The sequence below is a fragment of the Ptychodera flava genome, chromosome 4, assembly GCF_041260155.1.
Source record: "Ptychodera flava strain L36383 chromosome 4, AS_Pfla_20210202, whole genome shotgun sequence".
NCBI lineage: Eukaryota > Metazoa > Hemichordata > Enteropneusta > Ptychoderidae > Ptychodera > Ptychodera flava.
The window spans coordinates 18,736,847-18,761,584 of NC_091931.1; the positions used below are offsets into that span (position 1 = coordinate 18,736,847).

A 24,738-nucleotide genomic window follows, 5' to 3' on the forward strand; every position below is an offset into this window, starting at 1 on the left:
TTACGCCAAACTGCACCAATGCACACTACAATTTCTCAAATTTTTCCATGCAAGGGAGAGGAGCAAGCCCGTCGGACACTTTCCCCATCAGCCTTCCGCATGTTCTTCAATCAGTACTTTCAAAGTCTACCCTATCAGATATCCCAGTGAGGACCCTGTTATGATACCCATCCATATTAAACAATACTGTATGTGGTTGTATACTGGTTATAGTGTGACCTTTGACATCTATGTTTTGTTGTGACTTTGAATTTCATTTTGTTGGTTTCACCTTTTTCAACCGTCATGAGATAACCAATGATTATCTAGCAGGGTACATTAGGATTTGAATGGTCTTTACTATTGCTGTATTTATGTAAATTATAGAAATACATGTATTGAAATTTAAGTTTTCAAAAGTGAGTTTGTGTTGGGGGGGGGGGGTCAGTCAAAATTTCCATGTAAGAGAGGGGGGGGGTTTACTCAAATTCATCATGGTTTGGGGGGCGGGTACTTGAAATTTTAGAGTTTCCGACAAAATTCCTCCAACATCCCCACCTCCCCCCCCCTCCCCACCCTCTAGGCTGTAAATAATGACAGCTCCCAATGAAATTGGGCTGCAGTGTAGCTGTATCTTTTTGATGAATTTTTCACAAATTTTTTACTATCAACTGAATTTTTCACAAATTTTTTACTATCAACTCTAGTTTCTTGTTCTTCTTCTGAAAGCTTACTGGGAAACAAAGTACCTATATATATCATACATGTGCACATTGCAATGTTATTGATCAGTATATGTAAATCCGGGTCCTGATTGACATGTACACCTCTGGAGCAGACAAAGTGATAATGGAATGTTTATAAACAATCATCACAAGTGACAATTACCTACAGGTTTGTTATTATACTACAGAGATCACCATGATACTCAGGGTAGGCATGAAATAATAATTGTGTTTTCTCAGTGCTCTGAAAGTTGAATTTTTCCTCTCTTTGAGCTGGACTCCCTTAAACAGTTCTGTGTACTAGCTGTAATATGATGATGCTTAGTATTGCGAGTTATATCTGTTAAGTTGCCCACTGTTTGTCTGTGGTAGGTGTAGTGGTTTAGGAGTTGTTGATCCTAACATACATGTACATACAATCTGTGTGGCTGAGCAATGTAAGGGTTCACGTCTCTCCACCATACTGACTAATAGGAAATCCTCTACCAAATGGAGGTGCAATCCCACTGTCTTCATCTTGAGACAACTGTCCCTGGTAGTTGGTTCCTTTTCTTTGCTTGGTATAATGCTGCCTTGAAGTCGCTTTTGATTTATCCTGCTTCCCTCTTCTGCATGGATATACACACCTGTTCCCTAACTAGTAATAATTATTTATATAGGGCTCAGCCCTTGGTGTCGCGCCAGGGGTTAAGATTGGCAATGTTATTTTTATTGATTCATGATAAACTGTAATTGTTACTTCATAAACGTTTATATGAAAACTATGCCCAGTTTCCTCTGATGAAAGCAGTTCACGTACTTACACGACGTCAAACCCTGCAGCAGGGCAGGTATAGATTTTCTGTAGCGTTGTAAAAATTTTGGACAAAAATTGGCAATTTTTACAATGATAACAGCCTATGGCGTTAAACAAGGGACGTATTATGCAATAATTATCATTGCAATGGTAACCGCACTGCCCACCTTCCACTTGCAAGCTGAAAACTATAGCGTTCCGTCTAAAAACTTGCAATTTTTGAATCTAATTATTGACACAGGGGCGCTCTTCTATAATCAATCCCAGCTTCTTTGCGTATGCTCCCGTTCATATGCACGACAGTTTCTCCGTTTATCTATATCAACGATACTTTGTATCAGCGACAAGGTGTATAATAACATTTACTGGCTAATAAAAGAGGTATATTTTATAAAAGGCATGTTATATCATAGTAATTTGTTCGTATTGTTTATTTACGAGTACTCAAAAAAAAAACCATGGCGGCGCCCATCATGAGAAAGAAGGTTACACTTCCGGTTACTCGCATAGTATATTATGAATAAGCGCATGCGTAGTCAGTAAGCCGCTGGCGCGACTAACAATAAACTCATGGAAGACAATCATGGACCAATCATGGAAGATAAAACATATAATTTCTCTTCACAAAAAGTTAGTTTATTTGTGTGTTAAATATCAAAGAATTCTTGTGTAAAAAAATACAAATAAATTTATTTTTCTCTCCGCGATATGCATATTTCTCTAACGTAGACATCTCAACCACACCGTTTTCTTCTTGCTCAACCAATGTCCTGCGCAGTTTAAGATGAGAATTGCTGTAACATGTATGCTGTGTATAGTATCTGGATGGATTAGTGTTAAGCTGATGCACCTACATATTTGCTGCTGGCAATGTCAATTAAAATACAGAAATGTATCAGTGAACCTGTGTTTCTAATTAGTATTCTTGTAATCGTAAACATGCTAGCTATATAAAGACAACTAATATAAAACACTTTGTGCAAGTTACAAGATACCAGTTCCAGCACATCTTTGCAACAACCACTTGTGTATATATACTTGGGAGTAAGGACTGAAAAGGAAAAAACTTACCTGTTGTTTGATCATTTCCATTCATCTTTCATTGTAAATGTCATGGCAAAGTCCAATCCAAAGCCCTCCACTTTGTCTTTAATGCTCTTTGTCAAGGTCAATGGTATTTCTCATCCTTGATATTGCGCAGCATTCACTGCTGATCCTGAATTGTAAACACATAGACTCATGATTACTAACTCTTTAAATGACAATGATAACCGGAATGATTAAAATACATTTGATGATGGGATGTTAATGAATTGAAAAAACACTCATAATGTCCTTAACCCTAATGATGATAAGCATTACACACATGTAAACATTCTAAATAAGATGACCCAGGTCTATCCATAATACAATTACTCAGCATCGCAGGTGACCCCGGTCAACCATCAACAAATACATGTACACGCTATGGAGATGATCCTGGGCAATCCAGAATACAAATACAGGTACACATTATTGAAGATGACCCAGGCCTATCCTGAATACAATTACAAATACAGGTACAGTGTTTTTATTGAAGATGACCCAGGCCTATCCTGAATACAATTACAAATACAGGTACAGTGTTTTTATTGAAGATGACCCAGGCCTATCCTGAATACAATACAATACAATACAATACAATACAATACAATACAATACAATACAATACAATACAATACAATACAATACAATACAATACAATACAATACAATACAATACAATACAGGTAATTAACATTGTTGAAGATGACCCAGGCCTATCCTGAATACAAATACAGGTACACATTATTGAAGATGACCCAGGCCTATCCTGAATACAATACAGGTAAACATTGTTGAAGATGACCCAGGTCTATCCTGAATACAAATACAGGTACACATTATTGAAGATGACCCAGGCCTATCCTCAATACAATACAATACAATACAGGTAAACATTAATTGTTAAAGATGACCCAGGCCTATCCTGAATACAAATACAGATACACATTATTGAAGATGACCCAGGCTTATCCTGAATACAATACAATACAATACAGGTAAACATTTATTGTTAAAGATGACCCAGGCCTATCCTGAATACAAATACAGATACACATTATTGAAGATGATACAGGCCTATCCTGAATACAATACAATACAATACAGGTAAACATTAATTGTTAAAGATGACCCAGGCCTATCCTGAATACAAATACAGATACACATTATTGAAGATGATACAGGCCTATCCTGAACAAGTCACGTTGATGACACAGTCCCCACTTGTTAATGGGTACTTTGATTACAGGTCCTCAGAGAGGATAGAGTCCTCTTCATTAGGTCTGTGATAAAAATACTTTGATACAGATGGCACTCAATGGCTAAGAATGAGTTCCATGGTGATGAAAACATAAAACCAATGTAGGCCACTATCCTAAAGGTCATTAAATGAGTCAACTGGGAATTAGTTGACAGGATGTTGCAAAACATTTTTTCATACTATCCTGACACTAATAGATTATCACCGGTACCATATTTCATAAAGTTTAATGCAGTATTTACAACACTATGAGATCAACATCTGATCAAGTTTCATCAAATTTGACATTGTATTTGTGGATATATCACTCTAAGTCTAATTAGGAAAGTTCATTACATATGCAATTACAAATTAATTAAAATGACACTGATAAAGTCTTTTTCATTGTTAAAGCAACGTGAGTTAGCATCTGTACAAAGTGTCATGAAATTTGATGCAGTATTTCTTGACATATCAGCCTAATTATGAAGGTCAATAATTGACATGATACAGCTTACATGATGTGAAACAACTTGACGAGCATGTATGAAATAGGTCAATGTCCTTGTACCAACTTTGAATGATACTGGTGGAAATATGTCTGAATTATGGCTCAGTACATGAGAAAATCGTAACAAAATCGCCGCCACGCAGCGATATTTGATCTTACTGTTCAAAAAATCAACACGTATATGTATGACCTAGGTCAATGTCCCAGGTACAAACTTTAAATAAAATCAGTTGAGACTTGCCAGAGTTATGGCTCTCGACATGAAAAAACCATGACAAAATTGCCACCCTGTGGCCATATCGGACCATATCAAGAAACAAATCGAAGTACATATGTATAAGTCAATGTCCTTGTACCAACTTTGAATAAATTTGCTTGATACATGTCTGAGTTATGGTTCAGGACATGGAAAATTGTAAAAAAATGGCAACACGGCGGCCATATTGGATCATATCACAAAACAAATCAAATCAATGTGCATATGTATAACATAGGTCAATGTCCTTGTACCAACTTTGAATAAAATCAGTTGAGATATGCCTGAATTATGGCTCTGTACACAATAAATTTGTAACAAAATGGCCGCACAGCAGCCATATTGGATCATATCACAAAACAAATTGACGTGCATATCTATGACATTGGTCAATGTCCTTGTACCAACTTTGAATAAAATCGGTTGAAACATGTCTGAGATATGGCTCTATACATGAAAAATAGTGACAATAATCACTGTTCGCTCCCATACAGTTATCAAAACAAACCAACAATTGTATGAAACATGGACATACACATACAGACAGACTGACATTCACAGACTGGCACAGAGTGATGACATTGACCCCAAGTGTGCCTTGGCCCATGAAGAGTGATAAAGATATAACAAAAAGCTGAATGTAATGATAAAATAGTTAAGTATAGGCCTACAGACACTGAGGGTGAATATGTTACAGCAATTTGATTAGTTTCTTTTCCTTTTCTACTTCTGTGATAATTTTTAAGACAATCAATCTGCAAGGCAGTTTATGTATTGACAAACATGTTATCTTTTACAAGCACACAGCAAACTGTTCATGATTTTTCATTTACAATATTTGACATAGACTGAAATACATAACATGCAACCAGTATTTACATTTTGCCCATGCACCAGATACATGGAGAGATTTCAACATATAATCATCAACTCAGAAACCCTACAGGGAAAAGTAAACATTGTTTTCTTCCAGAACAGCTGGTACATCCACATCTGGAGCAACATACAAACTTAACCAATTACACAAGGATGATGACACAAGAGATAAAGTTAAGAAATTTAACTGTGGTGAACTTGACTATTCCTTTCAAATCCTTACCTAACTTGATTGACATCTTAAACTAAAATACACTGCATGGTTAATTGCACACAAAAATACATCAGGGGTGTACCATTTGATAAAAGGGGGTTGTCTGGAAGATTGATGAGGAACATTATCTTTTTTATCCGATACATTGTACATTCTTTTTTCCCACTATCCCACCGTTTCTTTTTGACAAACCTTCTGTGGCTGATTTTTTTATTGACATTTGTTTGGATTTTTTTCAAAATCTGCCAGGACTCTTTAACATTGAAAAAAACTTTGAATATATTTGTTGGAAACCAAACCTGCTGAAATCACCTCAGCTATGTTTTCTCATTATTTTTACCGCATTTCAACACCAAATACAGTTTACCATTTCAAATGCTTACTGAATCACTGCTTAGCGGCATTATCTTGAACATAGGGCCAATGTCCCTGAAGCTACTATAGACATGGATACAAAATTAAGTATTTCCTGACTGTATGAAATCATCTCACTAAGGTCATCCTAGGGACCTGTTAGCCAAATATTAAAGCTGTCTGACCAGCGGTTTGAAAAAAAACAAGCGACCCAATAGTCGACAGAGCTCTGCGTGTTATGTAGAGAGCAACTTTCGTGACATGTATTGATGAAGAAGGTTGAGATCTTTGATAGCTCATTGCAGGATGGCCTGACCTAAAATGGCAAAATTAGCTGCAAAAATACAAAATTGATGATTTCATCATAATTATGTATAAAAATGTATACCAAATATCAAAGCTATCACATGACTAACTTTTGAGAAACAAATATTTTGACCAAAAACGGCAAAAATTGACTCAAAAATACAAAAATTGAAGATTTCATCAAATTTCACTATATCACACTAAGAGAACCCCTAGGAACCTGTATACCCAATATCAAAGGCATCAGACAAGTAGTTTTTGAGAAACACATTTTTTGACCAAAAACGGCAAAAATTGCACCAAAAATACAAAATTGCAGATTTCATCATATATTCTATATATCATATTAAGTTTATCTGTAGGAACCTGTATACCAAATATCAAAGCTGTCAGACGAGCGGTTTTGATGAAATAAATTTTTGACCAAAAATGACAAAAAATTCCTTAAAAATACAGATTTGCATATTTCATCACAATTTGAACGAATCCAAGTTGGGTTATCCCTAGGGATCTGTATACAAATATCAAAGCTGTCTGACCAGCGGTTATGAAGAAGAAGATTTTTTACCAAAAACGCCTTTTTTGGCACTAATTTGCATATTTTTGGCAATGACAACTTCATTTGAACAAAATCTCATCTACAGCCCATCATCCATGTACACACCAAATATCAAGATGAAATGTGCAGCGGTTTTGGAGTTTTTGATGTTGACGGACAGACATACAGACATACAGACATACAGACACACAGACATACATACATACAGACATTTCCCTAGCCTATAAGAATAGCTTCCATTGCCATATATACATATGGCTATGGGAGCTAAAAAATTGTAATAAAATGGCCGCCTGGCAGCCATATTGGATCGTATCACAAAACAAATCGACGTGCATATGTATGACATAGGTCAATGTCCTTGTACCAAGTTTGAATAAAATCGGTTGAGACATGCCTGAGTTATGGCTCTGTACATGAAAAAATCGTAATAAAATGGCCGCCTGGCGGCCATATTGGATCGTATCACAAAAGAAATTGACGTGCATATCTATGACATTGGTCAATGTCCTTGTACCAACTTTGAATAAAATCGGTTGAAACATGTCTGAGTTATGGCTCTGTACATGAAAAAATTGTAATAAAATGGCCGCCTGGCGGCCATATTGGATCGTATCAGAAAACAAATCGACGTGCATCTGTATGACATATGAAGTAATCCTTGTACCAAGTTTGAATGAAATCGCTCTAGGCATCTCTGAGATATCTGCGTGAACGGACGGACGCACGCACGGACGGACGCACGGACATGATCAAACCTATAAGTCCCCCTGGACGTTGTCCGTGGGGACTAATAAAATACAATACAATACAGGTAAACATTAATTGTTAAAGATGACCCAGGCCTATCCTGAATACAAATACAGATACACATTATTGAAGATGATACAGGCCTATCCTGAATACAATACAGGTACAGACTGTTTGTATTGATGACTATAGACATTGGTCATCTCCCATTATGTATTCTACATAGGCCTGAGTCATCTTACCTGTACATACTTAGTGTACATGTATGTGTATTGTGGATTGGCCTAGGTCATCTTCCATTGCATATATTATGTGTATTTTGGATATGTCTGTGCCATCTTCCATACCATGTGAATGCATTTGGATTGAGGATAGGCCTGGGACATATTCCATATCGTGTGCATGTATTTGTGGATAGGCAGGGGTCACCTCCTGCCATGATGTGTACACGTACTGAGTAACACTGTATTGTGGATAGGCATTGGTCATAATATTTGCATGAAGATATGCCCAGGATGTTGTCCTGTTGAATGTTTACCACGCTTAACAACAAGCAGCACACTGCGGACATGCTAAGTCGTGTACGATTACAAGTAAGCAAAAACGATAATTGCACAGGTTGTCCGCAGAGTGCAGGTAGGACTAGTTACAAATAAATGAAAGTGTACCAGGAATAGTTTGTTCCATGGCTAGTGTTTGATTAGACGTATACCATTTAGGACATAAGTTTGTGTCCTAAACCCCTGTGTCGCTCGCGTTGATTGGTAGGTCTTATGTCCCTATGTCCCATCTGCGTTCATTCATTGGCTGCCTATATGTCCTCAAGTCTCATTAATATCTACTGTTTCGAATCCAGTTCATTCATTGGTCGCCTTATGTTCTTGTCCCTGCCTCACTTTCGAGTGTTACTTGTCTCGCTCTGCCATGTGCTCATCACTGTAGTGTACAAATGTATCTGCGCGCTTAGCAAAGCAGTCCAAGACTCCAGGTGTTTCATTCATCACTTTCGAACAATGACTGACAGTAACCTTTGTGAAGCCGCCAATTATGATGGATTCAAACAACGTATCGCCATGACACTCTTAGGTCAAATACGCACCTCTTTACGATTGCTAAATGGTCATATAATCCACCACCACCCCCCGTCTTTGTTTGTCTCTGTGGTTACCGCAGCTCCTCTACAAAAGCATCGTCAACATAACGAAAAAAAGGAAATCGTATTACTACATGACCTTTGTAATACCAATTTCTGTGTGCGCGCGGGCACACACACAATGTCGGCGTAGTTGCTTACTTCATAGTACAAAATACACGGAAAATATGTCATGTTTTATTTCAAAAGCCTTCGCTTGTATATTTGAGTCAGAAGCAACGCAAGACACAATACAATCTGATATGTCGTTGGGCTAGGAATGTGCATACTTAACTATAATAGGCATAAACCAACGTGGTTAAAAGACAGACATATCAACAATAATATAACAGGGGCAGCAACATTCGCCAGAAATTAAAAGAATTCCTCCGTTGAAGGTATCGTGTTCTTTTTCAAAGTCTCAAGTTTATTCGGGAAACCCGCGGCATCTAGCAGGGTTGTTTCTGATTGCCCGGAGTTTTGTCACAGTAACTTCAAACAGGTGCACAACAGGCGCATGAATTGCCCTCCTCAGCTAATGTCTTGTAATCTTTGTTTCGCATCGAACGGATCACAAGCAGATTTACCTTGATCCTTTCGATGATATATGTACACCAACATTGGATCTGTAGACGATTGCGAAAATAATCATCAACAGACGTGAATGTCCGAACAAACTAATGAGCTAGTCTAATTAAAGATGCTGACTACGTTATACATGTACATGGATCATCTGGAATCAATGATGCAGTCCTTTATTATCAATTCGGAATTAAAGGGACATGAGCTGTAACTTTTGACTATTTTTTCAGTATTTTAGTTCTGTAAATCTACTATAGTTTCTCATCCTAATACCTGTGCTGTGCTAATTTAAAGTGTCCATTACTCTGCTTGTCAACACACCCAGTACATGTGTAATGACCATTGTTATTGTTGATAAATGATTCTAGTCCGGACTTGAATACAGCATTCAACAATAATGCCTGCATCGACAGGGTATGCACTTGGTATTTATTTCATCATAGTCCAGGGATTAACACCAGAAACTGGAGTCAAAACGGAGAAAAACACTGAAAAAAGCTAAATGGGACAGCTAATGGAGCTTTAATACACAATCCTATGGCAAGCATTTTGTTGTACAAATGAATAAGAAGCAGCAATATTTTTACTGACAGAAATATTTACAGCTAAAAATAAAACCAATATTTCACGTGTCACATGTCCACGTGTCAGGGGAATGCAGACAACTTTGATGCCGGAGCTTCCTGACAATGAGATTAAGTGCAGCGCAGGTGCAAAGACAAATTTGTCTTCACAAACGTTGCGCCTACGCTCTAGCTGTCTGGTAATGATTGGCTAGGCTCGCAGATGCGTTACAGTAATAAGCACATGGCAGAACGAGACAAGAAACACTCGAAAGTGAGGCAGGGACAAGAACATAAGGCGGCCAATGAATGAACTGGATTCGGAACAGTAAATATTAATGAGACTTGAGGACATATAGGCAGCCAATGAATGAACGCAGATGGGACATAGGGACATAAGACCTACCAATCAACGTGAGCGACGCTGGGGTTTAGGACACAAACTTATGTCCTAAATGGTATACGTCTAATAGGAGAAGAATCAGTTTTTTTTTTGTGTAAGACATCAAGTGGCCATTATAGGCAAAAAACTGTGAGACTGGACGAGAGTGACGCTTTCTCACAATTGGTGAGAATCTCTTAATTGCCATTCTCACTGCTATCGGTGAGAATAGTTTAATTCTCACCATTGAGCACTGAGAAATGCACTCCTTGATGAGATAATAGATTCTCACCGATGGGAATGGAAATTCTCACTAAGCACTGTGAGAATGGTAATTTTTACATTGAGAATCAACCAGACTAATCATTCACTGGTGAGAATCAACCAGATTCATTGTTCACTTGTGAGAATTAACCAGATTGTTTCACACCAGTGAACAACAAGTCTGGTTCTCACCAATGAATGGTGAGTCTGGTTCATTCTCACCTTAAAAATTACCATTCTCACAGTGCTTAGTGAGAATTTCCATTCTAACTGGTGAGAATCTATTATCTCACCAAAGAGTACATTTCTCACTACTCATCGGTGAGAACTTTTGAATTCTCACTGGTAGCTGTGAGAATTGACAAGAGATTCTCACAAATTGCGGGAAAGCGTCACTTTCTCTCTCCAGTCTCGCAATTTATTCCTATACACCCAGTTTGATTTTGAAATTAAAGCATTCATTGTTTGGACTACCAATAGAAAGAGGCGACTGTTTACACCTAGTGTACAAAATGTAATTACCTGCAGTACACCTTCTCAAAGTGAACAGTTGGTTTAAAAATTAGACTCTGTGATTGGAGAACTGAAAGCACTTGATGACTGAGGCAGAAGGGAAAGGGTAGAAAGGAAACATCTTGAAGTTACCCTGTAAATAATGCAATACTTATGATACGTCTTGATACATTTACAAAAGTGCAAGTCACATAAGTGTGAAGCACACGGGAAATAAAATTTGTTGTGAATAATATAAAGGAAGCAGTTTGTTCCATAAAAAAATAGTTGTTTATTTTCATTGCCACTAATTATCTGTGGTTCAGGATGGTCCTACTTAAATTTGAAAATCACAAATGTCCCATGGACCTGGTAATGTATTACCTTGAATGGAAATGATTATGGGACCAGTTTAATGTCATATTGTTACTGTAGCAACTGATAGGACCTGAGTAGTCAACTGTCAGTTGGCCAAAATCACAGATGAAATTATATGTAATTTGGATGGCTATAGTTCTAGCTTGTCAATGTTGGTCTCAATTAGCCAGAATGGCTTAGTGGTAAATTTAGCCAGTGGAAACACTCAATAGGATATATGTAAGTACAAACCTGTGCCACAGCAAGGACCCACTGCCTTAGGAAAGTAAATATATTGATGAAAAACTCCCTCAATTCCATGGGTTTTTGCACTGCATTGATGACAACACCACCATCTCTGTTCAGAGTTGGCTGTTTGCATAGCCACACACTGTGTATTTGCTTTGCAATGGAGGATGGTATTGTCACCATGTTGCTTTTCACCTGGTTGTCAGACCAGTATCCAATGACAATGGGACGCACTGCCTCAGTAAGGGATCTCGAATCTGACTGGGTGAAAAGAAAACATTAACAAGGATGTAATGTAAATATTATCTCCTGCAAATTGCTGACATTACTTTACACATCAGTTCATTCTAAAACATGGCTTTTTATATTCATTAAGATAAGAAAACTTGATTGTTTATGACTTCTGTAATTTTAATTAAACCTTTCATCACTGGTATAACTTTGCACCAAACCCATTGTAATCACTGATGATTGTGCACCTTTTAAAGAAAACTATAATGTACATGTGTAGGTCAAGACGTGCATTCAAGTAAGTAGCAATAATACATTTATTTCAAGGGAAGACCAACAAGAACTAGTCACATTAACAGGCTCCATAAAATATACATAAAAATATGAATGCATGAAGTACAATAAAACAATAAACAACACACAACAAACTATGTAAAACTATTAAAAATATGTACAAATTTAGGCATGACATTCTGACCAGGCATCTGAAACTTTGACAAGATAAAGTGTTGTCAATGGCAGGGTTGGAAATGCACACATCAAAGTAGCCATACATCTTTGAAGAGCCAAGTACCTAAAAACATTGAGTTTTATACTGTGAGTCTAAAAAACAGTGCAAGTTCTAGTATTTGTAGTTTACTGAGGAACATCAAAATTAACATGAAACATGATTGGGACAATCATACATATTATTAAAATATTCATATAAAAATATAGTATATAAAAACAATCTTCGATGATAAAGAGGCTAAAGTTTAAAACGCTTGCAGAATTCTTCATAATTCTTTCAGCTGTTAGGATGCTATGTTTGAAACAAAGGAACTTCATGAATTTCATTCGCACTTGCTCTATTTTGTCCTGTTGATTTTTTTGCCAAGGAGACCACACTACAGTACAGACACATATTCTAAAATACTTACATGTATTATATAAGTTATGTACAGAGCGTCAAGGGAGTTGATGTTGAAGAAAGAACTACAACTCCGCCAAATATAACCGAGCATGCGAAAAGCTTAACTGATAATGAACAAGATGTGCAGGAAATTAAAAATAAAAAATGACTACAAATTTAAAACAAATCTTACCTGATAAAGGATTTGTAAAAGATCAGTTGTCAATCTTTTGATTCTTGTTCCTTCTACGTTCCACATACAAATACCTCTGAGGCTTTACGACCAGGTTACATGAGTTATACTAACAGCTGTAGACAAATGTCAATGAATACAATTAGAATCTTGCAGATAGTCCTATTCTCACTGTCTGTACAATGGATACTCAACTTTATAATCATGGATATAAGTGTCAAAAGATTAGTAAAATCATACACTCATTCATTATGTATTACCATGCCACAAATACACAGTAATCATGGTTTGTTTTTATGTCCGTGAATATGAATAATAATGCTAACTTTGAAACTTTTCAGCAAAAATGTAAATAGTCAATTGTACAAAGATCATAATCAATTACAAAAACAAAATGAAGTGCTTGTGGGCCAAATTATACACTTTTTACAAAATCTCCAGATTTGTCAAATTTTTAGGGTGGGCATGACTGTGCATCAATGCTTATTACATGCCTTGATGTGGGTGCAAATCAGTGAATTGATTTGAAAAGGAACATCAGGGGAGTTAGTGGGTCGGTGAACATAATGTACTGACCGGTTTTAATGGTTACCCGGGCAAGTGAAGCCCTTCAACGTTTTTAATATCTAAGTAGACACTTAACGATAGATGTAAAATATACATGTGCACACTTCTATTTTGACTTTTGTTAAAATCCTTTTGATGCTGGTCGATAATGGTAAAATTGTTTGAAAATGTCCTGCATATATACGTATGTAACTAAATGTGATACAGCATTTATAACCATGAAGATATTGTTGCCTGAATACATGGGTTTATGTGCCCTCGCAGCAGGTTGATAATATCATGGAAATAACAGACTCTACTCTGACCAAAAACATTTATCTATAGGCTTGGGCAAGACTGAAAGCCAAAATAAGCATGCTCGCCAAGCCTTGTTAATTTTGGACTTTCCTCTTGCCCTTAGCCATAAATTAATGATAATGGTCAGGGCTTCTCCCATTTTTTCTATAATATTAATTTCATTTATTAAGGGTTAAAATAAGTGTGATAAGGCCATTTGTGTACAAGAAATTAAATTATGGAATTTCAGCAAATGCACTATTCATGTATGTACACAAGGCTGCCAAAGGAACAAGGAACAATTTTTTCCAATACAAAACTGACAACATTTTTGCACTCTTTAGACTTTCTCCAAGTCTGTTGGCATGTAAATATCAAAAATGAATAAATAGAAGCAATGAACTTCGCAGACTGGCAGGCTAGGTGGTTGGCTAGTGCTCAGATAGTGGGGTGAATACCATTCCCTACAGACTTGTGAACCTTGCAGGGTTTCAATAGCTATAAATAATTCATATGACATCAGGTAATAAATATGCATGACTAATCTTAATCTTAATCAAGCATAATTTTCCAACTCATTTAAAGTTGGAATAGAGAAGAATAGTGAGTATAAATATGTTTTCAGAATTTTTAAAACAGTCTGTGAATCTTTCTAAACATGGGGGATATTTTTGCCTTCCCTGGGGAATCGCAGCGGTACAATTATCATAATGAATCATGGTAATCTCCAGTCCTGTGAAGTATCACCTTCCCTGATTTTTGTAAACACGTACGCCCCCCCCCCCCCCCCCCCCCCCATCACAGCTCTGCTCGGCACCATACCCAAACCGGGTATTTGATTCTGCTCTTGCTGAAAAATTTTAATTTTTCAATAACATTGTTTCCAGAGAATGTTATCGTAGGAATTATAACAAAAGATGATTCATTCACTGGCAAATTTTTAGTAATTCTGGGTAAGAAATACATATATGATTGCAGAAGATGGCATAGAATACCAAGGATTCGACAATTGGTACAAGAAAGAATAATGGTAGAAAAACATTATTTTATGATTCAGCGGTGAGAATAAGAACAGATTCTCACTAATTGCGAGAAAGCGTCATTTTCTCGCTCGAGTCTCTCACAATTTTTCCCTATGATGCTGTACGTGTTGAGGCTTACAGACCACAGACGTTCTGTTGAGTGGATAGTTTGTAAAAGTGAAGTTTCTGCTACGTTCCGACGTTCTCCTCCGTAGCCTTTAAGGCTATCACCATTTGAAGAAAAGGCTACAGAACTGAACGTCCGAACGTAGCATAAACTACACTTTTACAAACTACCCACTCAACAGAACGCCTGTGTTACAGACAAGCTGCAGTACAGTAGCTCGCGCTCGAGGTATTTGGGTCGGACGGCAAAACGTGACCTCGAGCCACTGTGCAGTTACACACACTACTGCCATACCAGCAGTGCCACGCATAGCTGCAGTACAGTAGCTCGAGGTTTTGCCTGGGTATTTGGGTCGGACGGCAAAATCTGGTTTTGCCGTGCGACCCAAATACCCAGGCAAAACCTCGAGCTACTGTACATGTAGCCTACTGCAGCTATGCCACGCAGAGCTAAAGCGGCAGCATACTGATACCATGGAGGTAGTACCTCCATGCTGATACTTACGTGGAAGAGAGGACTTCGCCAGTCGACGAAAATACGTGATCATCAGCTGCTCCCCTACAATGGTGAGACTTGGCTGCAGTATGCAGTACGATGTAACAAACACAACTCATATACGCGATCGCGTGGCCGCGCATTGAAGTGACTTGGGGATTCCTCGTACAGCCTCCGGTCACCGGGGTGACCCAGGCCTGGGGGTGACCGGGCGTTTGTGACAATAGGGCCGCTTTACACAGGCATATCCTTCCATGACGAACAATCAAGTACACCATTCTTGGCTTTATTTTGACAATACATCAAGAAACTCGATGTACAAATTTTACAGAATGCTTTATAAAATATAAACCAACACTCCTAACACATTACGCTTTCAAGTGTAGTGTTAATTTAGCTTCGCTACACTTCGCGACACTTGTTCTCATTTGCATACAACTTCCCACCTCACTAACTTGTGGTAAAGTAAATTTATGATCAATAGTCTTGACTAAGGGGAGAACCATTTGATTTCTGGGGGGGATATGGAGGATTTTGAGAAAAAAAAAATTGTCACCAGGTGAGAGAGAAGAAAAAAAAAATTGATCCTGTCATGGCCTGAGAAAAAAAAAATTGTCATAACAGACAGAAGAGAAAAAAAAATTGTCACAATGCACCAGAAATAAGCAAAATTTGGAAACCTTATTCTCATGTATTCTTTGCCGGCGCGCCGCCATAGGCGGCGCAAATGTTTTACCACAAGCAATTCTTAAGTTTCTTTTCCCAGCACTTATGATATAAGCATGCACTACATAGGTCTACTTTACACCTCAGTACACTCAATGTTTTCCTTCTGTTTCTGACCCAAAAAATCATATTTCAGGATTTCTGTTGCAATATCTCAATGGCATAGGCACTATCTAAAGGGGGACTATTTGACTTCTGTAAATTGTGAAAATTTAAAACACAAGACAGGAGTCAATAAACTAGTGTTAAAACCAATATATTATTTTCTCAATATAAATTTGTTAGAAAGATGTACCTGACAATGAAAAATGAGGAACAACAAATATAATGAAATACAATGTTTGAGCCTTGTTTTTCTGACCACAAACACCGGATCGCAAACATACCATATTCAGGCTTTTCATTAGAAGCTGGCAGCTGGAGAAATGACACAAGAAGGTCACAGATTTTCCGTTCCTGTATATTCATTTGTCTTCAGTCTCTGGCAACAGAACTGTTTTTCACAAATTGTATTGTCATTGTTTGGTTGTTGAATATTGTGACTCAAAAACTGATCATGCAAAAAATGTAAAAAATATCAGTGTTCAATGTCATTTTCAAACAGTTTTACCGATTGCAAAATAAAACTGAAACTCCTCTCAGATTGCACCATTAAACACATCAATTTCTCAAAATTTCCAATACGAGAGGGGGAACCCCCTCTCGTGCTCTCCCCCTTGGGGTATTCTAACAGTTTCACTTGGTAAAAAAATAAAAAAGCACCTCTCAGATTGCACCAGACTGCACCATTGCACACATCAATATCTTAAAAATTTCCATGCAAGATAGGGGAAAGCCCCTGTGACACTCTCCCTCTAAGCCTCTCTCATGTTCTCCCCCTGTCCTTTCAAATTCTGCCCGGTCAGATATGCTAGTGAAAACCCTGTCATAATATCCATCCAAATTAAACAACATACTGTATGATTAGATACTGCGTGATCTTTTATATCTTTATTTTATTGTGACTTTGAATTTCATTTTGATGTGTTCACCTTTTTTGAATCATCATGAGATAGCTGATGATAGTCTAGCAGGGTACATCAGGATTTGAAAGGTCTTTACTGTTGCTGTATTTTGTAAATTTTACAATTACATGTATTGGTATTTAACTTTTCTAAGTGGGGGATCAGTCAAAATTTCAGAGTTAGAGAGGGAGGTTACTCAAATTCATCATGGTTGGCGAAGTGGGGGGGGGGCACTCGAAATTTCGGAGTTTCAGGCTGTAAAATAATGACGGCTCCCTTATATAATGAATTACAAACTGATGACCAAGAAAAAAAAATTGCACTGCTACTCCATTTGAAAAAAAAAATTTGATGCAGGTCTGACAGTAGAAAAAAAAAATGCTGTCACTCGGACAGGAAAAAAAAATTTGCTCCCATACCCTCTTCCTCCATACCCCCCCCCAAAATCAAATGGTTCTCCCCTAACGGGTTTTGCACAGCGGTGTTGTTCTACGCCTGGGTCGGACACTGTGTACTACCAAGGCGTGGGGCCAGCTGCTCCAGTTATGCGATACCTTCGATAACAACGCTCGTGAAACACGATGGGCCGGGACCACAGGCGCTCTTTATCTGGGTAGTCTGCTAAGTAGATCAATTTTCGGATCGATCTATTGATCCCGTAGTGGATATATGCCCGCCACTGCAACCTAAATACTCACAAGGTGTGCAAACACAATCACTCAAAAAACAAACCACCGATTTGTCAACTGGCCGTGCGCTGGCACAAAACATTCAGAACTACACTCCCATATACCTAGTTGGATCACAAATTTAACCATCTCCTAAAAAATACCGTCAATGACGCTGTACCTTCTCTAATGTGTGGCCAGGTCAAGTAATTGGTTGTTGGCACGGAGTTGTTGGTAAATAGTTGATGATGTAGGGGCATGAGGTGGGATATGGACCCAAAGAACCCAAAAGATGATTAAATACATCAATAAAAAAAAATTCTAAGCTACAGTATAAACTGCCTAAAGATAGTTCAATGTGGAAAAAAGTTAAACAATTCAGAAATAAGAATTAACAGTCCAAAATAGTAATGACGCACTTCCTTACTGACCTGAGTGCATCATTCTCGCAGGCCAGAGCGATAATTTCCGCTCCGCTGACCTCCGCAAAAATCAAGCTCTGGCAGATTACGCCGGGAAACTGCGGAAGTACGAATGGGGGTTAATTAATTATTCATGAGAACATATCATCAGAATTAGCCAATCACGAATAAGTTTTACAAAGTCATGTCGGGTCGTAAGCTCCTCATTGTCTGTGTGTACACAATCGCTTTCAGGGCCTGAGATCCTCTGGTTCTGTTGCACCTCTTCCGATGTATGTTGCATTAAATCCGACAGCTTTCAAAATTTTGACTGTTTTTCTGTCATGATCGAGAGCAACGGCGACACCATGTGAATACTATGGCTTCGATAGGTACACAGACTACGGCCATCAACGAACCCTATATACCTGGTCCCACTGCAAGGTCGTCGTCCCCGTACACTCAGTGTGACTATTTTCGGACGATCTCGGTTCGGACTAGCCCTGCGTACGATGCTGTGTGTTCCGCTACAGCTAACCGCCCCGCTCACCACAGCCCTGCAAAGACCCGTACGTAGAGTTGGTGACTTCAAATCCATTTTTGGACTTGACGTAAAAAGCCAAATTACTGCCGAAATTCAGCGTTCTTGGGCCAAAGTCGTATCCCTGCCTACCTCAACTACTCGATCGCTTCCAAAAATGCCAGTCTTTTATTCACTTTTCGTAAATAACCGTCGATGTAGGCAACTCTCTCGCTAGCCCTGCGTACGATGCTGTGTGTTAGCTGTAGCGGCCAACACACAGCACCGTACGCAGGGCTAGCGAGAGAGTTGCCTACATCGACGGTTATTTACGAAAAGTGAATAAAAGACTGGCATTTTTGGAAGCGATCGAGTAGTTGAGGTAGGCAGGAATACGACTTTGGCCCAAGAACGCTGAATTTCGGCAGTAATTTGGCTTTTTACGTCAAGTCCAAAAATGGATTTGAAGTCACCAACTCTACGTACGGGTCTTTGCAGGGCTGTGGTGGGCGGGGCGGTTAGCTGTAGCGGAACACACAGCATCGTAAGCAGGGCTAGGTTTGGACATTCAAAGACATGCTGTTCGTTTTACTCACTTTGCTCCGTATTGGTAGCGTTTTACAAGTCATGATACCGCATATTAAGTCAGGTGACGCTGCTGTCCCGTTTTGAATAGTTAGTTTTTTTTGGTAGAAGCTATTTCGGGCGCTATAAAACTTCGCGAAGTTAACACACCGTACGATCTAAAGCAACACACAGAGACAGCCCATATCCGATGTAAGCACCATACACGTCGAAATATAGTTGCGTCGTCCATGGGTTGAACGTAACTAATTTATCACAAAATTTTTACAAACAGTTTTCTCAACACATCGAAATTGAAAATCGAGGGTTTGAAGTTTCAAAATATCAATATTTAGCCCCTATAATCACATTCCAAATACGACGTCCGATTACTACGCACTCACTATGGAGTCAACAATATTTGGCAACTTTGACCCCCCAAAATACCACTTCCGTCCTGTTAACAGGATAAACACAATAAAGTTTCGAAGGGTATGGTAATAAGATTTCGTACTGCTCGTTATTTGTGAAACGGCTTTGGGCGAAATTCACTATACCCTGTCCGAAAATTCTCACCAGGTCACACGGAGCATGGAGGTAGTACTACCTCCATGCACTGAGCGAGTGTACGCATAAGCTTATACGTGTTCGTACCCCGCTAGCTGAACTGCAAACCCATGGAACAAACTAAACCTCTCTTGGTTTGATTCCGTTGTAAGCGTAACTTTTGTGATGAATTAATGAAACATAATCGGACTTGAACAACTACGCAATTTCCCGAGATTTGTGATTTCGGCAGTGTTGAGACGATCGGGAGCCTAGCGTACATTTGTGATTTGTATCGCGGAGCACCAGCTCGAATGAGAGGGCCCAATATACCATTCATACGTTTCTAGCTCCATGTATACCCACAGCACGATAAGAAAGCTTTCAGTGTGAACCTTAATGAAGAGATCGATACATAAACGTTTATACATAACTTGTGGTAAAGTAAATTTATGATCAATAGTTTTGACCAACGGGTTTTACACAGCCGTGTTGTTCTACGTCTGGGTCGGACACTGTCTATAGCGAGGCGTGGGGCCAGCTGCTCCAGTTATGCGAAGCTTCGATATAACGCCCGTGAAACACGATGGGCGGACGGCCTGCCATGCCTGGTAGCGTACAGACTTGCCACCGCTGGTCCTTGTGCAAAGAAACCCATCTTTTCCTTGTAAAATAATTATCAATGGCGTCTTTTTGGTGTGAATAGAGCGGTTGAGTCCAAAAACATTAAACATTTACACATTGCGCGCTCCTCGTCGACAGTGAACGCTGTGTGGTAAACACCAATATCAGCTCTGTAACGGGCAATCTCATTGGCTCGTAGGTTTTTCCTCGACTATCATAGAGCCTTGCAGCAATGCGTGAACGCTAAACGTGGCCAGTGATACCACGGCCTTTTCGGCGTTGGGTGATAAGACTCGCCGAAGAGGGCGTGGTGTACGACGTTGGAGTGCATGTGAAATACACAACCTGGCATCTGTAAATTAAATGTATACCAAGTGATCATTTCCAGTCACTTTTAACTGTTTTTAATGGATTTCCAAAGAGTCCTGTGGAAATGATGAAAAAAGCTTATCTGGTCTTGTGTTTGTATAACCTCATGGCTGATAATTGTCATAGTATTGAAAAAAAATTGAAAGTGAAGAAATTACTGTTTTTAATAGGCATATTTTCCTTGAAATACATGACCGTGTAAAGAATATATGCTAAAAGTGTTTAAGAGTAAATTTCTTTTCAAAAAATAATTTAATTTGTGACCAAAGGATTTTTATTCTTTGAGTTTACAAATTCAAACATTGCAATTTGTTCAATCATCTTGTGCAGTGCAATTTTAAAATGACTGAAAAACAAAAACATACCCACAAATATACAGACATGCAAATCAATTCAGCTTATATGATAACCTCACATTGGTATACCAAATGTGAGTAAAAAATTGGCAGAATTACAGTCTTTGTGATGTAAAATTATGGGTTGACATCACGATAACTGTTAATGTGTTTGAAGTACTAATATACTATAATTTAAAAAAGAAAAATTCATGCAGAAACGGTAAAATATATTGTTAGCAATGTAGTGTTAATTTTGACTTTACATCAAAATATGCCTTTGCTGGATACCAAATATATAGGGCGAAATATCAGCCATGTTCAGCAAAATCCACACAATAGCATTGATCCTTTTCTAATTTGATTTGATTTGCTTATGTTATCCTTGTATGACAGTCAGTACAATATGGAACTTGAACACAACACAGTGAATAAGTATGCTGTAAATGAAATGGTGTGGCTGCATCCACATGCAGCAATAGGAGTGCCTTTGTCTCTCACCCCTCATTTCCAACCTGTCCCATCCCTGAAAAAATAGTTTGGTCTTATATTTATAATGTTAATAATTTCTGTATTTGTTAAAATGTGCGCATCTCAAAAACTTTGATCATAAACATTTTCATTGTTTTTTATAGCTGACCAATCAGTTAACCTGTTTATTTTGAATATTTGCGCATTTTTCCTCAGTATTTGACATTTTCTGAATACCTTCTTATTCAGTTTGTCATTTTCTAAAAGTTTAAATGCTCCATTGTGTGGTCAAGCTTTCCACAAGCATCAAATGTGGTACTTCATATAGGAGGGTCTGCCTCTAGAGGGCGGGCATCATGAACACTCCTGTTGTTGTTGGTTAATTCCTCACGTACACTTCTGATTGTACTGTAAACATTGAACATGGCCGACGTCCGATTTTCCTGTCTAAAACTTTCACTCATTTTCGTTCATATGACTCTGAAACTCCAGGAAACGATTGGGAAGAAAGGGTTATCTTGAAATATTGAGGTACTCGCCGATATTTTGCAAAATTAAATGAGAAAAAATGCAAGGAAAATGCCGACAGGCTTACACAATGACAGTTTTCAGACTCGGAGGCATATGATCATCTCTGCAGATTATGCAACAGGCCCAGATCACGTGAGGCCATGAGGGAAAACCACGCAACTCAGTACCAAACACTAGCGCTCACAGAGTGAGCAAACACAAAGTGAGTACCCCTAACGTCAGCTCAGTAGTCTGTAATAGATTGTAGTCAACTAAGAAACCTTGGAGAAAGGCTTAACACTGTGGCTATGCTGCTAAGTCCCTTTTGATTTTTGTCATAGCTCAAAATCGTTCTCCCACACCTCAACCTGAGCCATGAACACCCCCACCAGTTTATGATATGACCCATCACAATGGCATGACGTCAACGGATCTTGACAGAAGGAAGTCTTGACAGACGGAAGTTCTTGACAGCAGCATATTGGTTTTCAACTCTAATACCTTCTCTGTCTATAAATAGACACGAGAAGGTAAAATCACGCCGATGAATGTCTAACTCGCGTCATCTTGAAGATATCGGCCGTGTTTGAGACCAAACACAGTGAAATGTGGCCTGCAGAACGATTCTACCATATGATGTAATTTATTTCACTACTGATTGGCTAATCAACGGCCAAAACAAAAGGTCATGGCAAGACGTCACTGGTGTACTATAGTTGAACCAATCAGCAGTGGAAAAAATGACGTCATATGGTAGAATCGTTCTGCAGGCGTCATTTCACCGCTCTTGGTCTCAAAACACGGCCGATTTCTTCAATATGACGCGAATAACACATACACCGGCGTGATTTTGAGGAGATGGTTAAATTTGTGATCCAACTAGGTATATGGGAGTGTAGTTCTGAATGTTTTGTGCGAGCGCACGGCCAGTTGACAACTCGGGTGGTGTGTTTTTTTGAGTGATTGTGTTGCACACCTTGTGAGTATATAGGTTGCAGTGGCGGGCATATCGACTACGGGATCAATAGATCGATCCGAAAATCGATCTACTTAGTAGACTACCCAGCTAAGGAGCGTCTGTGGCCGGGACGGCCTGCCATGCCTGGTAGCATACAGACTTGGCACCGCTGGTCCTCGTGCAAAGAAACCCATCTTTTCCTTGTAAAATAATCATCAATGGCGTCTTTTAGGTGTGAATAGAGCGGTTGAGTCCAAAAACATTAAACATTTACACATTGCGCGCTCTTCGTCGACAGTGAACGCTGTGTCGTGCTGAGCACCAAGATCAGCCCATGTCGTTGTGCATTGCTCATTACAATAATTTATGTGCGTTTATGAGACCTACTTTCTGATTGGCTCCGTTCAGCCAGCGCTGGAAACCAGCGATAGATCCGCGAATCTCTGCGTAATCAACCACGGTCTCTTGACGGGTAGCGCTGAGCTGTTGCCGTAAAGAGGCACGTGGTTTACGACGATGTTTTAAGCTCAATACACACTGAGCCAGAGACTATACCGAGTAAACGTATGACGTCACCAAGTCGCCATGGAGACAGAGAGGAGTTTCTTTTACTGCAAGGGAATTAAATAAGCTCTTGAACAATCGAAGTGATGAACTTCCAAGAAAGGAGCCAGACGTGTTCAGTGGTTCTGTATATGATTATCCAAGGTGGTTAAAATCATTTGATGCATTGATGGAGAGGAAGGTATATGTAGCTGCCGATAGACTGTATTATCTAGGCAAGTACACTTCCGGTGAAGCAAAGGACGCTATCAAGTGTTTGCTTTCACAACACACAGATGAAGCGTACACGAAGGCTAAGAAGCTACTAGCTGATCGCTATGGCAACAAAATGGCCGTTGCAGAGAGGTATAGAAAGAAGATCCATGACTGGCCTCTAATAAAGAACAGAGATGGTCCAGGGCTGCGGAAATTTGCTGACTACCTGCAACAATGCCAGTCAGCAATGTCAACGATGCGATACCTGACAGTTTTGCATGATCCTGAGGAGCACGAGAAAATACTACGAAAACTCCCCAGACATATAGCCGATAGATGGCACCGCTACGTTTACAAACAGATGAAGAGTTCTGATGTTGATCTGCATGATGGCGATGGAGACAACCCATTCGTAAGTTACCCATCATTCTCCAAGCTTTGTGACTTCTTGACTGAAGAGGCCGAAAATGTTTGCGGTCCAGTGCACCGCAGGACAGAGGACAGTACCAAGACGACAGCTTAGAAGCCAGCAAAGAGTAAACAAAATGCTGCCAGGAGCTTCAAAACTGGCATAGAAGAGAGCAAACAGCGCCCTCAACCGAAGCAGAATTCAACCTCTTTCAAGAACACTAACACTAGTAACAAACCATGTGTTGTTTGCAAGGGACAACATAACATAGAGTATTTTAATGAGTACCTGAAGATGTCCTCAAATGACCGACAAGCTTTAGTGTTGTCGAAAGGCCTGTGTATTAAATGCCTGAGATGGGGACACAGATGACGCGACAAGGACCAGATCTGACAAACGAGT

At 38.9% G+C, this 24,738-nt stretch overlaps 1 protein-coding gene across 4 annotated transcripts; it reads right to left on the reverse strand.

The window, feature by feature from the left end:
* Positions 1–1,305: 1,305 nt before the first annotated feature.
* On the reverse strand, positions 1,306–15,954 carry LOC139131092 (uncharacterized). 4 transcript variants are annotated; one of them, XR_011552044.1, is made up of 6 exons: positions 15,482–15,954; positions 12,986–13,101; positions 11,865–11,930; positions 11,094–11,217; positions 2,572–2,716; positions 1,306–1,337 (listed from the first exon to the last, which is right to left on the reverse strand). XR_011552044.1 is itself a non-coding variant. In XM_070697043.1 (6 exons), the coding sequence occupies exons 2-4, from the start codon at positions 13,049–13,051 to the stop codon at positions 11,127–11,129; spliced, it is 369 nt and encodes a 122-aa protein (XP_070553144.1). In that variant the 5' UTR covers positions 13,052–13,101; positions 15,482–15,952; the 3' UTR covers positions 1,306–1,337; positions 2,572–2,716; positions 11,094–11,126. The 4 variants fall into 4 exon arrangements, 2 of the variants coding, with proteins under 2 accessions (XP_070553144.1, XP_070553146.1); XR_011552043.1 differs by having other exon boundaries at positions 11,673–11,930; positions 15,482–15,951; XM_070697043.1 differs by having other exon boundaries at positions 11,094–11,171; positions 11,673–11,930; positions 15,482–15,952.
* Positions 15,955–24,738: the final 8,784 nt, after the last annotated feature.